Raw genomic sequence first — 19,054 nt, forward strand, 5'->3', positions numbered from 1 at the left:
GTGCGTGTTGGCAGGGACACGTCCCACAGCGTCTGCGCTTCACAAGGGCCGAGATCCACAGTCGGAGCCAAGCTGGAAAGCCCTCTGCTTGCTGCTTCTTCAGCCAGAGACAAACACACCAAAAAAAACCCCAACCACCGCAGTGCCGCAGGTGCTGGGCTCAGCGACACCAAACGCTCCCAGGGCAGGCCTGGCTTGGCCACCTTGGTCCTCTTGTGGTCAAGGCTGCAGCTTCGTGCGGTAGAACTTTGTGCCTTCTTCAGTTTCAAGGCATACTTATTGAAATAAAGGAAAACAAAATATGTCCAATCACTTTAACACGTACCCATCATTAAGGCATACGCTTTGCAAGGATTTTTCTTCAAAAAACCAAAATATATCTCTTTTTTTCGTCATTTCCAGCATTTGCTTCATGCTGTTTTATGACCTCTTCATCTTTGCAGCTGCAGCCAGTGCTCGGAGAACAAAGAACCCCCACCACTCTCAACCCAGCAGCCTGGTGGAAGTAGTGATATTGCTTGATTTCCATATGCCACATTTCAATAGCTAGTGATCCTTTAGGAAGTGCAAACAAACTTCAACAGAGCCACATTTCCTCGCCCAGACAGCTTGGCGACCGCCCGGTCTCAATACAAACATCAAATTAATCTTGGAAACGTTTGAAGAACCTGAGAACTGACTTAACGCTTGAAACCCGCAGGGGGCAAAGGCAGGACTGACACATGCTTCCTCCCTGCCTGCAGCAGCATCGCTGTGCCTGAGGACAGAGCTACTCCACGTTGAGCTTTGTTTTTATGTTCATGGCTGCCAGCTCTGCCACAAAGTAACGGAAGACATGGGGCACAGGGACAATCTCTATCGTGTCCACCTCACTGCAGACAGAGCAGGAGTACCTCCTGTTGCTTGTCACAGAGGAGGAGTGTGGTGGTTTCTCCAGCACAGGAGATGTCATGCTGCCGCAGCTCATGCAGACATAGGCTATGGAGCCATCAGAGCAGTTGAACAGGCGGTCTTGCAGCAAGAAAGAAGTGCCATGAGCCAGCAAAGCGTCACGCTCCATCTCGCCAAAGCGAATCCCACCTTCCACGTTCCTCCCCTTCACGGGCTGGTTGGTGACAGCATCTCGGGGCCCCGTTGTCCTCACCTGGAATTTGTCTGAGACCATGTGGCGCAGGCGCTGATAGTACACCACTCCCACAAAGATCTCCGCCTCCAGCTCCAGGCCACTGATGCCACTGTACATCTTTTCCGTCCCAAAGAAGTTATAACCTGCGCTCACTAAAGTCTCACCAAAGTATTTCAAAGCGGAGTTCTTCTCTGTGAAGGTGAAAGGAGTGGCGTCGTAGGAGACACCGTGCAGTGCTGCCGACTTCCCTGCCATGCTCTCGATTAACATCCCAATGGTCATACGGGAGGGAAAGCCGTGAGGGTTGAAGAGGATGTCTGGAACCATCCCGTTCTCTGTGAACGGCATATCCTCAACTGGCCAGAGCTGGCTCAGGATACCTTTCTGTCCATGACGGCTGGCAAATTTGTCTCCGACAGTTGGATTTCGGGGAACCCTCACAGTTATGCAAGCCTTCTTGAATTTCCCAGTGCCACGGTCATTACTGCATAACCTTACGTTGTCTACAACGCCGACTTCCTTATTCCTGTGTAGGTGGAAAAACAATCACAGCAAAGGTGTCAGGTGTGCTAATGATTTTTAGCTAGGAAAGGGAAACGAAGGAAAAAACCAAACCACTTCCTAAGTCTCATAAAATGCCTTGGGACAGCTGGGAAACAACACTGTTCTTGAAAAGTACTATTCAGTAGCAAGGGAAATCAGATTGCGTAAGAATCAGGGCAAGGAAGCAATACAACAGCATCACACAAGTGCCATTCATTTGCTTCTTCTAATACTAAAAGCACAGTTACAACTTTCAGGTGATCAGGTAATGTGCCACCCATGATTTAAAGTAAAGATAATTTAAATCTGGTTCATCTGTATTGCACTTTATCTGACAAACTGCATTCCAGTGCCATTTGTTTTGTGTTAAGGCAGCAGTCCCTCTCCCTACCCCCAATAAACTCACACCATCTTGGTGAAATAACAAAATAAAGAACCAGGTTCAGTGTAAAGCAGAGAGGAAAGTTCAGAGCAAAGGGAAGGCACAGTGTGAGCTGAGAGGGCTTTGGCAACAAGTGTCTCTTTCAGGGGTGTGCTGCTTCTCCAGATGAACCCTCAGCCTGATGTTCCATGTGTCTGCTGCAGGCTTAAACTGTTGTTACAGAGCTTTCAGCCCAAACCCTTCAGTTGTTTTGGAGATGACATCTAAGTAATAAATACATCTTGTCCCATGTTAAGACAAGGTTACTTTTCTTCTTCTTCTTTGAAGTCCTAATGAACAGTGTTTGTGGAAGGCCTATACTTAAGTTTAGCTTCTGTTTCAAAGCTATTATTTTGCTGTGTCCAAATGCAACCAGGGTACAGGCCATCACAAAAAAAAAACCCAAAACAACAACACACCACCACCAAAAACTGTGCTTCATAAGCCTCTTCCAAGCTTGTTCAAAACTTTTGAAGTCAAGCCTCTGTCCTCCCTCTCTTCTAAGCCATGCATAAGATCTAGCAGCACATGGAGCAGTTAGGACAGTAGGGAGAACTCCCCTCTTAAGGGCCCTGGGTCTCTGGGGCAAATTGGGGGCAGGAGCCAACACTGAGAGCTGGGAACCTCATCTCTCTGTAGGAACCTAAATAATTATCTGATTTGGACCAAGAATGAATAAAAGCTGAATGATACAGAGGTAAAATGGCTCTCTGGATAAGCAACCTGAACTAAGGCTGGGCTGGCGTGAGAGAGCTGGGGAGCAGGAGCGCGGGGTGGGAGAGCCAAAGAGGGCTCCACAAGTGCAAGGACAAGGCTGAGCTTACAGATCCCCACTACTACGTGCCAAATATCTTAGCCCTGCTCTACGACCAGGACGACTAATTCTACAAGTCCACAGCAGTCTCCTCAGTGCAGCTAAGACACCATCTGTTAGAGAGTAATAAACAATAGCTTTCCCAGTAATGCCAGTTACTGTGTTTCCTAAGTGCTTCTCAAACTAATTCACCTTCACAATGTGAAGAACTACACAGCATTATCCTCACTCTATCAATGCTGTAGAGAGACAAAGGTAAGGCCTGAAGTTGTATGGACAACTGGGAATGCAGGACACATTTAAATATATCAGGTTTTGTCAATGTTTTTGCTTCCCTTTCCTGAAAGAATTAAGAGGATTTTAATGAAAGCCTCAGCAGCCTTCTCTCTTTCAACTGAAGTTCAAAAACCTTACAAAACTTATCCCTGAAATGTTCCAGGGGGAGGGAGGGGCGTAGTTGACACATTTTAATATTCTAGCAGTTTGGAAGCTGCAATGTTAATAAAAATGCTCTTTGAACCCCTAATCCTATAACAACTTTGCTTACAAGTTTTCTGGCAAGTCTCTGGGACCAGGCACTTTCTTTTGGTTTTCTGTTTGGTGTTTCTTTGGGTTTTTTTTAGACAGTCAGCAAAAAGCTACAGAAAATTAACTGCAGGGGATGGGCAGAGGAACAGTCCTTGGGAGACAGCAGAAACATTTCTGCAAGCTCTTTCTTTTTATCGGCCTCGGATTCTCCTCCTGGGATAAGTCAGGCTCTGCAGCATACACTGGCTTAGAGGAAAGCCGTGATACAAGCATGGGAGTCACCTACAACATGAACTTCATGCTCTCTCTGTCAAGACATGGACACTATCATGTGAGGAGAAAAGGGAACATCTGGAGGAAAAGATACTGCAGCTCACCAGGGCCAACTGCTCTCAGACTGCTCAGCATCAGATATGTGGAGCCAGGAGGAACAAGCTGTACTTACGGATAGTACACAGTGAAGGTCTCCCCTGTGTTGAGGTTCATGAAGCTGTAGAAGGGGTCCCCAGGCTGCAGGATAGAGCCAACAAAAGGCAGTCCGTCAGCATCCAACTTCTCCGTAAGGTTCGGATCACCAGGCCTGATGCCAAATACTAAATTATCGCCTGCCCTGCTGGCTTTAAGGGAAAGGTCAATGCTCTCCATCTTGATAACGCTTCCATAGGCAAACCCTCTCTGCCAGGAAGATTTGTTCACAATCTAAAAAGAAGAAAAAAAGACCTGTTAAAGACTTGCTAATAACTTCAACAAAGAAAGCATTTCCATTCCGATCTGATGCTTACCTTTTTAACATTGCCTTCCTAAACAAAGCCTCCCAGGAAGTCACTGTTCCAAAAGGCCCAAACCTCCTGTAACCCCAGTATTTTTCAACACTGGAAGCCCACTGCCTTGCACAAGGGAGCTCCGCTCCACTCTCAGTACCTCCAGCATTACCTGTGGTAACAACGCATAACTGCTGTGCCCTTGTATCTGCCCTAACAGAGTCAATGGACTAGCAGAAGCAGAAAACGGGCTCTTCTCAGCTAGGTATCACCCTTCTTCCCAGTCCCCCACATCAAATTCCTTTAGAGGACAGCAGGATTTCTCCTTTTGGTGACTTACCATTGCATCTTCCATGTCATAGCCGCTGTAGGAGATGACAGCCACAATTGAATTGGTACCGACTGGATAGCTGTCCATACCGTAATAGTCATACATGCTGGGCCGCACCAGAGGACTCTGGGGAGTGTGAAGGTGGTACAGCTTGTTATCTGAGCGGTCCTTGTAGTTATAAACTGGAAACCCCATGGTTTGCTTTCCTATAAAGAAATAAATAAATTTGGATTTATTCAGGATCAATTCAAAGTTAATCTATGTTTCATCCTCCATGTATCTTGTTAAGAAAGCTAGAAATACTAAAAATTTAGAGGGATTATCAATCCTAAAATCCTTGGAATTTAATAAATGCCCTAAGTCCAGCTGTAAAAGTTTCTATGAACCACAACACTCAATTCCTTTAATAGCATTTCATAAAGACTATTTCTAATTTTGTGTCTTCTACAATTTCAAAATCTCCAGTAAGGTTGGTGTGGTGTTTTTTGGTTTTAGATGGTTGGTTTTTATTTTTTTAATTTACTTTTTGTTTGTTTGTTCCACCCCCCCCCCGAGTTTCCCATAGTGAGGCACACCTTATGTATTTCCAGGCCAAAAAGCGTTTGCTTCTGCAGTATAAATATATTGGCAAGGAAAACAAGTTTTGAACATAGTCACATTGGTACTTTCAGAAAAGTATGAAAAAGTGGGAGCGTTCTAAGGATATCTTTCTGATAATATTGTCAGAAGTGTAATATGCTAGCGATGCTATCAAGGTAATGAGACCTGCTTTCTTGAAGTCCTACCCACACACTTTCTCTTAGCCTGCCTTTTTTTTTTTTTTAATAAGCTTCTTGCACATCACTTGCACCTCAGCTGATTGAAACTCCACTACATACCCTATTCCAACTTCTTTCGGACAACCAAAATAATCAATTTAAATCTTTGTCAAATAGTTGTCAGAAAAAAAACCCACCCTGTTGCCACAGTGCTGTATTACTCTTGCAACAGATGCCTAGCAAGTGTCCTCTCAACAGCTGCAGTGTCAAGACTGCAGTTGCTTACTGAAAACAGGTGGCAAGAAAACCTCACACTAACTACTGCAGAGCATCTACTGTAGCTACCAGTCAGAAGTAGGTCAACCTCTGTCAGTTGTGGGGACAAGAGATTGTTGGCAGCGCAGCTGTCAGACACCAATACCTCCAAACAGCTGGTGCAGTGCTCTTCACTTGTCTATATGATCAACAACATCAAATTAAGAAAAAAAACAAACACAACTTGCTTAAGGAAGGCAACACGAGTGCAACAACCTAGAACTGCCCGCTGGAAGGCAGCCAGGATGATAAATTTGACTTCATTTACTTTGCCATGAAAAAAATGGCTGTTAATCAACCTCAATGTTGAAACAACGGCTGGGAAGAGCTGTTATTTGGGAATGCAGGAAGACACACTGGGATAGACACGAGAGACTTTTTTCCTTCCCCCTTGCCCAGGGACTTGTAGCATTAGGTACTACTACAGCACTTACCCATCTGGCACTGGTACATGTTTCGTGGACTTTGGTTGTGGTCGGAGAAGGGGATGAGGTTGGCCACCACGCTCAGAATGCTGTGAGGGAAGAGCTCCTGGTGAGTGGTGTTTCCGGGCACCACTTCCGACTCCAGCGAGGCCACGTTCATGAAGATCTGCAAGCATCAAATCGGACAATGCTCATTCGCATCCTTCTTTTAAAGGGAAGGAAGCAAAACAAAGCTGCATCAGATATCTTTTTATCCATTTCAGTTTTAGCTGTGGTCATTGTCTGCACCTTAGTGTATTAGCAGGCAAGAAAAATATCAGACAATTGTTAAACTACCTATCACAATCACAGACCAACTGCAAGGAAAGCAAGTCTGGAAATACAAAACTGCAGTAACATGTCCTCCTTCCTGTCTCCCATTTTCATTGTTCCAAATGGGCAAGCTCCCTGGCAACCCACTGCTTGGCTACCCATGGGCAATTTGGAAAACATATTGTAGCACAAGATGAGACAGGACACACAAGACAGCAATCCTCTGCCTCAAAAGCTTCACTAAATTAATAGTGAGAACAGATTTCAGTATCTCAAAAGGATCCCTACAGTCCATCTAAGACATTTACTGGAAACCAATTAGCAGGAGGTGAGAAAACCCTTTTGCCACCTATTCTAGCTCTTCAACACAAGCTCCCTATGTCCCATCCTCAGCTCCTTTCACAAATATTTTCCAAAACATTGTTTTTGATACCGGGTACCTCTGTAATAATCAGAGCTTTATAAAGGAAATATGCAAACCCCACCTGTTCCAGAGTACCAATCCATTCATTCCTTCCATAGAACAGGTTTCTGACAGGCCGCACCATCCGGCAAGGGGTAGTAAAAATGAACAACCCAGGATACAGACTGGGTTTTCCTGTCATTGGGATAAGGACCACTTCTGCCCGTGCAGGAAATTTCTTCTCTTGTGTCATCTGTTTGTGCAAAGAAATACCAATTTAGAAACACAAACCAACACTGGTTTAGTTAAGCTGCATCCAACAGACTACACAATGAAAATGCCAACCACAGGTGTAGCTGCTAATATAAAATGGTGGAGAAAAGATTTTAAAAATACTTCTAGAAAAATCTTCACCAAGAAAAGGGCAGAATATGTCTATCTTACCTTTTTCAAGGAAAAAGTTCTTCTAAAAATGATGGCTTCATAAACCAACAGACCAAACATACAGATATAAACATGAAAAAAGAGAAAAGCCCACTCCAATACTAACATACAGCCAAAGATAACTTATTGGGTCAGATTAAAAAAAAAAGAAAAGGAATTAAAAAAAAAGTTCCCAACATGCCTATTTTTGTCCACTGCATATTGAGGATGTTTAGCTAAGAAACATTTTAAACAAGACAACCTTGAAACGGCGGAGGGTTTCTGCAATCTCAGGAGCCAGCTCCCACTCTACCCAGCCCACCACAGAGCCGTCCAACACAACTCTGTAACACTCTGCATAAGGCTTGCTTGGAGTCGCATCAATGGGGGTGACACCTGTGAGAAGAGGGGGTTGGTAGAAAAAACAGCCAAAAAAGCAAACAAAACACAGAAGTTATTTCTGCAGGAAGCCTCAATCCACACAAAAAAGCCTTCTGAGACATCAAAAAATTCAGACCTACAGGGCAAAACTGTAGATTACTTAATGGAAAAATATAAAACATGCACAACTAAGAATACCATTCCCCTCCTCATGTTTCTGATTGAAATAAGGATTCCCATTGTGGCAATCACAAGTGATCTGCAGTTTAATTCAACTCACCGGCAGCATTAGACACGCACTGCTTGGTTCAATTTAGAGCAATTCCTGTGCAATTCCTTACATCTTCACTCTACAGCACACAGCTAAGAGACATTTACATTGAACTTTACACACTCCAAAAGGTTGACACGCCTGTATAAGCAATGTGCTACTTACCACTAAGCAGAAGCACAGTAAGTACAGGTTTAACTTGATTTCACCTTCTCAAATTAACAGTGTACAGTGATGGTATCTGGAGAACCTTTCCAGGGTTTGCAGGGCACAAAGGTAAAAAGAAAGACTGCTTCATTAAATGATCAAGCCAGTAAAACATACCTAGGGAACATAACAAAGCTGGAATGTCTGTCACGGGCACCATCTCCGTCACTATTTCACACACAGCTGTCATGTGGTTCATCAGACCACAGGGTTCTCCATCTGGGGTGTCCACAGGGCACAGGAACCCCCAGGATTCGGGCAGCAGCTTGCGGACAGTTGTAGTTCTCATCTGGGAAAATGCTGCCCCTCTGTGTATGCAGCGGAAGTGAGAAAGGTAGCGAATGAAATTCAGCTTGTCTCCCACCACACACAGACCGCTGTCCTGTAACATGCCCAGGCCTTGGGAACAAAATTGAGATTTATGTCAGGACATCATCCAGCTTTAACAGATAAAGTACGATGTTACAAGGCAATTTCTTATTCTTCACTGACAAGCCCTGAAGATGCTCACACAGGATCCCAACAACAGAAGGCACATGCGCTGTTGTCTGTGCACAAGCAACTCAGTGACCTGTAAGAGGCCTAGAGACTTTAAATTTCAAGCTATTGCTTGAAATCCAACTCCTTTTAGAAACACATGAAAATCATTCCCAGTGAAGCGACGTGGGGATTTGCGGCTGGTACTGTTTACTGAAATTCTATGGTCTTCTAATCTCGTTTCATTTTCTAGTGGGCATTCCATTACAACATTATCACACCAGACACTTCAGGGAAGTACCAGGTAAATTTGAAATATACATTAGCAAAGCAGTTTCTCTCCATTTAAGATCACACGACCAATGGGGCAGTCCTGATACACAAATGCCCCTTCTCTGTCTTACGCTGCACCTTCTAAGAAGAAATAATCTTTGGGAAAACAAATCAAAATATGGTTGCTGTTTTGGACAATGCTAAATTTAGTTTCAGCTATTTATCTGGGTAGAGGCTTTGCTTTAATAACTAACCTGTTTTATATCATGCATAAAGTCTATGCTTGAGGAGAAATCTTGCCTTTTTCCTCAACTATCCCTTTCCTCAAACCACTTTCATTAATTCAGTTACAGTGTACAATGTCTGCATATAAGCAGTTGTTTTCAGAGCTCAGTTTTATGTTGTTTCTCATTCTGTTTAGCAGGGAAAAAAGGGTTTCTTAAGCCTGAAGATTTACCGGTTTTAGATCGCAGGTTACCAGTTGCAAGAAGATATTCAAATGGCTTGGTAAAGTCTGTTGCCAGGCTGAATGCCTTCACCAAGCTGTCTGCATTTATGCTGATATCTGCCTTTTCTGTTCTTTTCTCCAAAACAAACTTAACAGATTGCAACCAGCTTTCAAGCCTCTCCTACGGTTTAAAAGTGAGAGATTTAAATGTAAAACAGGAAAATAAAGGCTAAATTAGAATTTCACATCAGTTGTATATGCTTCAGAAATCCTCTGAAATCAGCAGGATGGACAACTTTTAGTGAACTGACAGTTTTCCAGCGATATTTCCCACACTGACTTCATTTTATCAAAATGCTGATGGTATCACACCAACACAGACCTGCAAGGAAAATACCCATCCAACAGCTTAGTAATCACTTCCACCCAGATGGGTGATGAGTCTGGCAAATGAAGTACAATAACAGAATTTCATAAAGAACAAACAAAACCCAAAGAAGAAATTGTACCTATAATCTGACCACAAGAATAACTCCACTGGTTAGCCTGCTAAATACAGTCACAAAGTAAAACCATGTTACGAAGTAAGTTTAGATACCAAAACTTGAAGGTCATGGACACACGGTATTTAAATGTTGCTGAGACAATCCGAGATAGTGGACTCGATTTTCATTTTAACTGTAATTTTAATCAACGATGTGATCTTAGATACTACATAAAAACAGGGACTTTCCTCCCAGCATCCTAAAACGAGGAATCCCTAGAAATAAACTGAACTCATATTGAATTGGAATAGATTAGGAAACTGCATTTTTACATCACCAGTAGTGAATTAACTGCACAAGTCAGAAGCATGCTATCAACTTCCTGATCTGTAAAGGAATTTAAAGATGGGAGAGTGACGACAACATCATGAATCACCACTTTTGGAAGATGTAGGGGCAGTTATTTTCTTGCATATTTGCCACGTGAAATAGCAGCAACACCACGAGGCAGATCTTCACCACTCCCATATCAATTGATACAACAGAAGTATGCTGCTTCAAAACCCTCTTCAAACACTGGAAGGATCGGTATTCCTCCTTCCTCAGACTCCCACCCTAAACAGGGCGCTTTCATTTGCTCTGGAAAGCTATGAAGCTCTTTATTCCAGGTTTTGTACAGGCCTTTCTTCAGCATATTTAGTAGCCCATACTGAGACAGCCAAACCTTCCTCAACTACACTGCCTGGTTACACTACATCCAGTACTCTCTCAGCCTTCATAGCATATCGAGGCTCCCTGCTCTTCAGTCTGGCTCCTGCAATTCTCCTGTCCCCATGGTGACCATGGGGTCTGGACTGGACAACCATTACATTCACAGGCCTAAACCCCTTAAGACCTTACCTTTAAGAACATAAGGAAAAGCTGTCCTGGGGTAAGCACTTCTTGATTCATCAGACTGTCTGGATTATCCTCCATGCACTCCCCCTTGGCAAAAGCATACAGCTTCCGGGTCATCATACAGAGCAGGTAGAATTTTTCAGTTCTGTTTGTCAGGTGTATGCAGATACACTTGCTGGAGGAAGAGAAAGAAGGAGGACAACTAACACTGTCTCTTCATGCTAGCTGTTCTTCAAGTTTTTCCTAAATAATCACAAACCAAATTTTTTGGCTAAAAAGCCTAACAAGGCACAAGCTTTTCCAGTTGCCCGTAGTATTATATGAAAATTCTAAGAAATAATAATAAAAAAATCCCAGAGACTGATTATGAACTTGTCTTTTTAAGGGCCTGGTTTTGTTAAGGATATACTTGATTGATTAAACGAAGGTGAACCTTGTGAAAGACTGATTTGTACAAACTCCCATGTTAGATGTCCTTATAAGTATACAGTTCATGTAAACAGATATTTGAGTCAGGACCAGTCAACAGATGAGGTTTGTGTGTTATTTTACAGTAGCTATGTCACCAAACACATACATGCACCCCACCCCAAATCTGAGCTGGAAACTAGTAGCAAACCATGAAACATTTCTGTTAACACTGTCTGTTAACATTTCTGTTAACAGTATCCTGCCACAGAAAGTCCAAATCTCCACTGCTATCAACCCACGTGTGGAAAATCGTGGGCTGAACAACACAAGCAAAAAGGAAAGCCACACCTAATTCCCACTAAAGCTGATCAACTGCTTTCTAAGACACTTGAGATCACTTGCTCTCCAAGATTCAAGTGGAATAGTCTTCCATCAGCACTCAGGGATTTTTTTCAGCTTTTCACTTCTGCTCTACATTGCCCTCTACTGAAGCCTTCACAACTTCACTGCAAAGCAAGACAAAACTCCGAAGGCAGGTTCTGTACAGGTAAGCTTACATTTCCAGCACTCTTACATACAGGGTACATCCCAACTAACGTTTTCACTATTCCTCCTCTTCTATCTCCTCAGCTGAGGCAAATAAGGTGTACAGAACATATCAGAGGAGAAAAACAAAAACAAACCACCCACCAGAATATTTAGAAATAAGAAAATCAGAGTAATTCCAACTTTCTTGAAATGATCCACTCACATTTCTTAGTACAAAGTTCTGAGCTTCCAGCTGGTCTATGGACTTTTAAGTGCCCCTCTGAGGCACCTGCAGGCTGCCTTTGTTTTTCCAGCCACCTGACCACCCCCTATTTACAAGTACTCAAGGACTTGGGCATCCCAAATGATCTTGCCATGTGCCAAAAAAACCTCTCAGAGAGCAAACACCTACTTTACCAGAAAAAGAAATTATTTAGTTGAATGCCTGTCACACTCACAGTCTCAAAGCCAGTTCTTCCATTCCTTTCTAACTTATTCCATGGAAGAAGCAAGATTTTAAAGCATCTAATTTCTAAAAGATAAATGTTTTAAAAGATAAATGTAATTCTCATCATAGCTGCCAATGACTGTGCGAAACTGAAAGTGCCACAAATCACAGTATTTCTGTTCAACAAATAGAGCCTCGAGCAGTCACAGACCTAGCTTTAACCTTCTCTTCCTTAATCTTGAATATTTATGTTTTTCATCAAATACATCAGAAAATCACATTTAAATAACAACTGATACCCTCTCCTGAAACCATTTTGGGGATATTTGTGTCAATCCATTAAAATACATATTTCTGAACACCACAAATACAGATTATCATAATATCCTGGAGTCCCATCAAAAACTGGCCACTGGCTATCATTTTATAAATGCATGTGAAAACCATAACAAAGTGTGATGTAATACGGCAAAGTACTCTTAAATCTGCCTATAATTTCAATACAATTACACTGAACCACACACTCCTACATGCATACATACATACATACATACTTCAAAATGAAATCTGCAGCCTGTTCATTGCTGTACCACTCAGGAAGGTTAAGTTTTATTCTGAAGCTTTTTCCCAGGTATTCGAGGACATTGTGCTGTGTCAAACAGCCTGCGTCCACTACCGCTCTCATCATCTCAGTAACGCAGTTCACATAAAAGGTGTCACCTTCCTTGTCTTTGATCAACTCTTCAAAAATCTGGTAGTCTGGGAAATTAACTAATGCCTGAAAGACAGAAGTGTATCAGATCAGAAAAACAAAGTCATAGCAATATCTGTTCACAAAATACAGTAAAAGAACTAGGGCACGCTGCTGATTTAGGTTTTCAGTCCTCTGGAAATACCCTTCCACCATGCAAACTGAAAAACACTGTGGGGTTGAGGTGCTCAGAGAGTAATGCAGGGGATATTCATACCCTGATGATGATCACAAGTACTCGCAATCCAATGAGACCCTTGGAAAAAAACAAACTTGCACCCTCTAAATTAACACGCTTCTCTTATTTAAGTAAGATTTACTAATATCCTTACAGAATGAGCTCACTTAGAAACATGAATTTAATTCACAATTGTCTCAAGCTGCTACTTATTCTCATGCAAACCAAAAGGCAATTTAGCCTTTTGATGAAGGCTATTAGAACAAATTCACTTTAGTTTCAGCACTTCATATACCAAAGCTTATACTTAAAATCCAACATTCTTAGCGCTTGGTGTTATAATGGTTTCCTAGTTGTTTCTTTATGTCAGGATTAAGCAAATATGTTGTCCACCAATGACTTCTGTATTTACTGACAAATGTGCCTCATCTTTAAGTAAACTATTTGTTCATCACATTTAAGTAGGCTTCAAAAAGTTCAGGGAAAATTGAAGGCTGCATTAAAAAGACACTAAGGCAGATTTCTTTATGAAAGGGGGCAACGTAAACTCAGTTCTACTGCTTGGTAATCATGATATATACAATTTGGAAGCAGCCAGAGCACATTCTGCCTCTTGTCCAAGAGAGGAGAGCAGTGGGATGATTACACAGCAAGAAGAAACCAGAATTACAGCCAGAACAGAAGCGCAATGGGGCCACAGTAGCAGCAGTCTGCTGCAGTGGGACCTGGACGGGCCACAGAAAACCAGTACAGAACTGAGCTTGATTGATGCACGGGGGGGATGCAAACCCATAGAGAGTGACTGCTTATAGAAGAATTCAAACTTCAGACAACATGGCCTGTTATCCTGAGATCTCATGGGCTACCAGAAAGTACAATTCCTTTGCATATTAGAACAACAGGTAATCAGCTACTTTTGGTAACTACTTTTGTTGAAACAAAAGTTTGAAGCAAAGCATTGAAGAAAAAGTGAAATGCATTGTGCAACAGCAATGTGATACAGCAGGTTGAAAGAAGATACAAATGCACTGAGGCTGATTTACATGATGCTTCCATCATGTAGTGCCACAGGCCTCTGATTTGCTCTAACACTTAGCTGCTGTAGGTAAAATACATGGCTGAAGTACTCTGGCTCGGCTACTAGAGAAAGCATGCTTTTAGAGGAGAATTTAAAGAGTCTTGGCTCAAATAAAACTTTTGCCTGCTAACCAAAGAAGAGTTTACACCCATCAAACGCACTCAAATAGATCCTTCCAGATCTTCATTGCTTCCAGTTCCAATCAGAAACAGCATTTTATTTTTCTCCTTAAAAAAAAAAAGCCAGTTCACTGGTTTACTTTTAGATGGGACAACCTGACTTTAATGATTAATGTTGTTCACTCACTGAACACTCAGCTGTCATTCTGTTTTAAAAAGATTCCCGAGATCTTTTACATTAGGTGTCAAACTCTTACACCCTCCAAGAGCTATTAATCCAGAGCATTCATTAGCAAAAAGCCATGAAACCCTTGTGTAACTCTCCCCTCCTCTCTTGACCCTGCACACGCTTCCTCTGCTGCAGCCGAGTGTTACATTACAGGCATAGGCTCGATTTGGACTATAGTTCTTCAGCCAGTATAGGAAGGATGACTGAAAACACTTAATATGGAATTAGCTTCTCATCACTTAAATAAAATGCTTAGCAAAACTTCTGCATTTATTATTAAAGCACGAGCATTAGTTGTTTACCTTCAGAGCAAATCCCAAAGGAAGGAAGAACAACTCTTTCTGAAAAATGAAATTCACCATGACACAACCATTTTCCAAGTAGTGGAGGTTCATATTTATTGCAGTGTGCTCATCCTTCACACAGTGCATCACTACTCCTGCAAAAATTAACACAAGCAAAGACCAACGTGAGCTGTACAAAACCAACTGGCTGCATTGCTGTGATGTGTCTGAGCAGGTGTGAGACAATTCATGAGAGAAAGTTCGGTACTTCGTGGCTGAGAACACAAGGCAGATCACTAGTTTCAGCATCGGTCTCCCATTTCAGATAAATACACCAGCTCAATTCAGTTCTTAGTGGACAAATGTCTCAGGACAGCCAGCACACTTGCTGAGAGGCTTGGAAGATGCATACAGTTTTTAAGAAAAGGAAAGCCCCAAGCCTCAACTATTCTGTCTGTAATCTTAGATTGTAAGATACAGGAACACACAAGTACTCTTCCTAATTGCACTCTGGGTCAAGTTTTCACATCTCTGTGTTTGGGTGGTACCGCTGAAGCAGTGTTTCCTGGTCCTGTCCCATGCTATCCACTGCAGGATAAAGAAAAACAAAGCAAACGGGACCATTTAAACTGGCACTGCCTCAAAATTAATTAACATGGAATTACAGTGTGAGCTCAAGCACCACGGTCCAGTCAAATCAGCAGCTGGTAACACCTGAGTTTAAAACTATAACTTTTCCGGTTTAATTAAATTTTAAACATGCTTTACTGAGTATACGTGACAAAGGCATGGGACAGCCAAGAATCTAGTTAATCTGCTTCATGTAAATTAAATCTGCCATCTCGAACTATGGATAAACATATTCAATGAAACAAGTTCAGCAGTTTACACTGACTTCTACTGAAGGTAGGGTTTTAGTTACACTTTCCACATAACAAAAGGTTACATCTGCTGCAAGGCCTGGGATACAATCTCCTTGCTCAGTATGAGCGGCTCAGACAGTTCCCACAAGGCCAGCACCTGCCTCATGTTTGTGCCTTATGGTGGTGTTGACCCTTTATTTTTTTATGTAGTAAAAAATATAAATATTATAGAAAAGCTACACCAAAACAAACTACCAAAAGTCAGCTATGGAAGGTCATTCCTGTTTGTCCTCAAGTAGTTACTAGCAGGATGCTGCAGGAATCTGCTCAGCTTACCGTACTCTGTGAAACCAGGGCCTCTGTTTTTCCATTTGTGTCTCGTCATTGCAAGAGGGAAATTTCGCCTGGGCATAATCAGCATCCTAATAACTTTTTCTAAGCCATTAATTATAAAGTATCCTCCCATTTCCTGGCAGAAGAAGAAAAATCATTTTAATGTGCTTAGAAATTCATAACCCAGCATTTTAAGAAAAAGACAAAAATACTTGTATTATATGTTAACAAACATTTAATGTTTTAACTATGAAACACACAGCAAGACATACGTTTCAGCACTGCATTTGGAAAGGCTGCACTCCTTGCCAGTGACTATTAAGTCTAAATGTAGCATACAGTGCAAGGAAAGGGATGCATGTTCCACAATTTAAAGGAAGAAAGAAAAGACCCAAAAAACCTGTGTGGTCAGCTGAACGGCTTTGAAGAGCTGACGTTAACTATTTTTTTAATAAATACTCTGAAGTTCTCATTTTGAGTTTATAAACCAAAGGGATCTTTAGTGTAGAAAACCTCTTTCTGGTCACATACAAGCTTAACACTGATAAATTTATAGCTCCCCAAACGGTATGCCATTAGACAAAAAGTGTTTCAGTAGCGAGTAATACTATGAATGAAGGTACAAGCAGCATACTAGGGGGGCAGCAACAGTACACCATTGTATATTTTCTTTCATAGTTTGCTCGCTCTTTTTGCGAGTGCAAAATACAGCACTATATAATTCTGTATTCAATTCCCCACAGCTGACATGCTACTGGGGTGACAAGGAAAAAACTGCAGAGGACAACTGAGAATGAAAATGCCTCTTTCAATGCCTGTTCTCCAAATCTTTGTCTCCACAGAGGCCCACTCACAGCTACATAGCCGCAGCTGCCGGTTAGCAGTTGAGAAGTCATATACTGGAACTGTAGGTATCAGCACCAAACAGATCCCTGTATTCAAAGACAGTGGGACTGCAAATTTTTCAAGATGCTGTATGGAGCCACCATACATAGGGTACATTCAGAAAAAATAACAAGTCAAACTTGAAATAAAATATAAATGCTCAAGTTCTGTAAAGAGAAGCTGGCCTGAGATACTGCTCACATAAAACGCAGATTTTCCTGAACCACAAAATCCCCGTTACCTCTTCCTCCTCATGGTGCTGTATGAGCTCTTGTGGAGAAAGATTATAGAGGTTGCACAGCTTGGACTTCACCATGATCGGAATATACCCCAGGGGCTGTTTAATAGTCCCTTGTGGCATGCCATTCACTGACCAGCTGATGTCAGCCTAAAATGACACAACGCAAACAGTGAGCAAATTAAGTTGCCCTTTTAATCTTTCCTGCTATATTAACTGTACATTTAATATAACCACAACCTGTTTAACAAAATTCTATCACTGTAAAATGGTAATAATGATAATAAAAAGCAGAACTAGTAGATACATGCATAAAGATTACTCCATGGAAAACAGTCAACATGGGTTTACAGAAAAAAATTGTAAAAGTCTAGAATTAGGTAAAGAAGCTGCTAGTAAACAAAGTTGATACAGTCTACTTTGCCTTTCAGACCCTTCAACGGAGCAGCCTAAATAAAAAAGGCAACCACAGGATATGAAAGGAAACCTCAGAAGTTAACAAACAGTTAAAAGAAAAAGTAGAAGAAAACAGAAACTGCTCAATGAAAGGACATCCACACTACAAGCCTGCAGAGACCCTTCCTAAGACTTGTTCACTTAACATGTTCATGAGTGATCTGAAAAGCGAGAAAGAGAAGTGTGTGTGAAAGAAAATAATTTATTTACAATAACAAGGTCTGGCAATGGGTCTGCAGAAGGACCCCTGGACTGTAAGAAACAAGGTGATAAAATACACTGTGGGAGCACGCAATCCTAACTTTATATGCAGAACAACAGGCTTTAAGAGCTGCTGCCATGCAGGAAAGAAACACCAGCACTGCAATACAAAAACATTGGTTCAACACCTGGCAACAGTTAAAAGAGTAAATCAAGTCTTAGGAATTACTAGGAAAGGGAAGGGAAATGTTATTGTGCCCCTCTAAATCCACAGTGCAGCCTTACACTGAGACCTCTGCACAGTTCCTGTCTCCAGCTTAAGCGATGACTAAAGGTACGAAGTAGCTCCTGTATGAGCAGCCGCTCAGTGGGCCGGGGCTCACTTCTCACCTTGGGGAAGTGAGAACTGCGGGAAGAATCTGAGGGAGGGGTATGTGGTTAAAGGCAGCAGGCTGGAAACAGGGAATGATTACACACTGCTTCCTGCTGTGCAAGGGCAGGGAGTGGGAGAGACCAACCAACCTGTTCAAGCACAAGGCAATACCTTCTTACACAAGCCACGGCAAAATGTTTTGTTCCAACTGTTCCAAACATTTACACGGGTTCAAAAGATAATTAAACAAACAAACATTGGAAAAAAGATAGGAAATAATTCACGTATGAAAAAGAAAAGCATCTCTAGCTCATGAAAATCTAAGAGCCACTGGGAAAACAGCTGTGAGCTATCTGCAACTTTCATGTTCAGATAAGATACTGCACTTACAGCCACTTTTATCACTGTTAGTTGTAATGCTTTGCACAAACTCAAAAAAAAAAAAAAAAGCCGAAATTGCAAGCAAGCATTCCCTTGCACCGGGTGTCTCATGCAAACGTACAGTTCTAACACAATTACACAATTTTACTAGAAAACAGCAGTGGCTGTGCAATCCTTTCACAGTGCAAAGGAAAATATTTGCTGAGGATGCTTCTTCTTCTCTAGGCACATTTCAGAGCAATTCAGAAAAATGATGAACATATGATATGAACAAGAGGGATTTATAACTCTGGACTTCTATATGAGAGCAACACCACTTTTGAAACCTATATTCCTGCAGAAATAAGATTTGGACTGTCATACTCTCCAGGATGACACAAGTCTCCTTCCAAGGTCTTTTGAACTGGCTGGCTGATTGCAAGGCAAATTTGGCAGCAGAGTAAAGAACACAGCGGGGGTCCCGTGGAAAAGAAAGACAGCGGAGATGGGGCCTGCTCCGAGCTCGGTTTGAAGGGAAGTTTGTGCAGTGAGCTTGTACTTCACCAACACCTGAGACTCCACGCGGGACAGAGCGCTTAGAAATCCCCCCGAGGCAGGTGAAACCGGGAAGGGGTCTTTAACTAAAAGCACACAGAAACGCGTGTAGGGCTCAGCTGGCTTTGCTCCCCACGGGAGCGGCGGCGTGGGGCTACCCCGCGT

General features: G+C 42.1%; 1 protein-coding gene across 1 annotated transcript; it reads right to left on the reverse strand.

Annotated features, from left to right (window-relative positions):
• Positions 1 to 769: 769 nt before the first annotated feature.
• On the reverse strand, positions 770 to 17,088 carry POLR1B (polymerase (RNA) I polypeptide B, 128kDa). The gene is made up of 13 exons (XM_009582628.1): positions 16,948 to 17,088; positions 15,825 to 15,957; positions 14,644 to 14,780; positions 12,541 to 12,764; positions 10,603 to 10,774; positions 9,227 to 9,398; positions 8,137 to 8,418; positions 7,423 to 7,556; positions 6,820 to 6,990; positions 6,032 to 6,188; positions 4,534 to 4,730; positions 3,878 to 4,131; positions 770 to 1,652 (listed from the first exon to the last, which is right to left on the reverse strand). Exons 1-13 carry the CDS (start codon positions 17,065 to 17,067, stop codon positions 770 to 772), a joined length of 3,036 nt encoding a protein of 1,011 aa, XP_009580923.1. The 5' UTR covers positions 17,068 to 17,088.
• Between the last annotated feature and the right edge of the window lie 1,966 nt (positions 17,089 to 19,054).

The sequence above is a fragment of the Fulmarus glacialis genome, unplaced genomic scaffold (genome assembly GCF_000690835.1).
Source record: "Fulmarus glacialis isolate BGI_N327 unplaced genomic scaffold, ASM69083v1 scaffold43497, whole genome shotgun sequence".
Classification (NCBI taxonomy): domain Eukaryota; kingdom Metazoa; phylum Chordata; class Aves; order Procellariiformes; family Procellariidae; genus Fulmarus; species Fulmarus glacialis.

Bases quoted from the DNA above. Each gene is read 5' to 3' on its own strand.
- POLR1B (XM_009582628.1), bottom strand. From the start codon at position 17,067: ATGCCACAAGGGACTATTAAACAGCCCCTGGGGTATATTCCGATCATG. The intron at 12,765-14,643 runs GTAAACAACTAA...TCTGTCTTTCAG, and splicing joins CTTTGGGATTTGCTCTGAAG to GCATTAGTTAATTTCCCAGA. The intron at 6,991-7,422 runs GTTGTCTTGTTT...TTGCACAAACAG, and splicing joins AAACCCTCCGCCGTTTCAAG to ATGACACAAGAGAAGAAATT.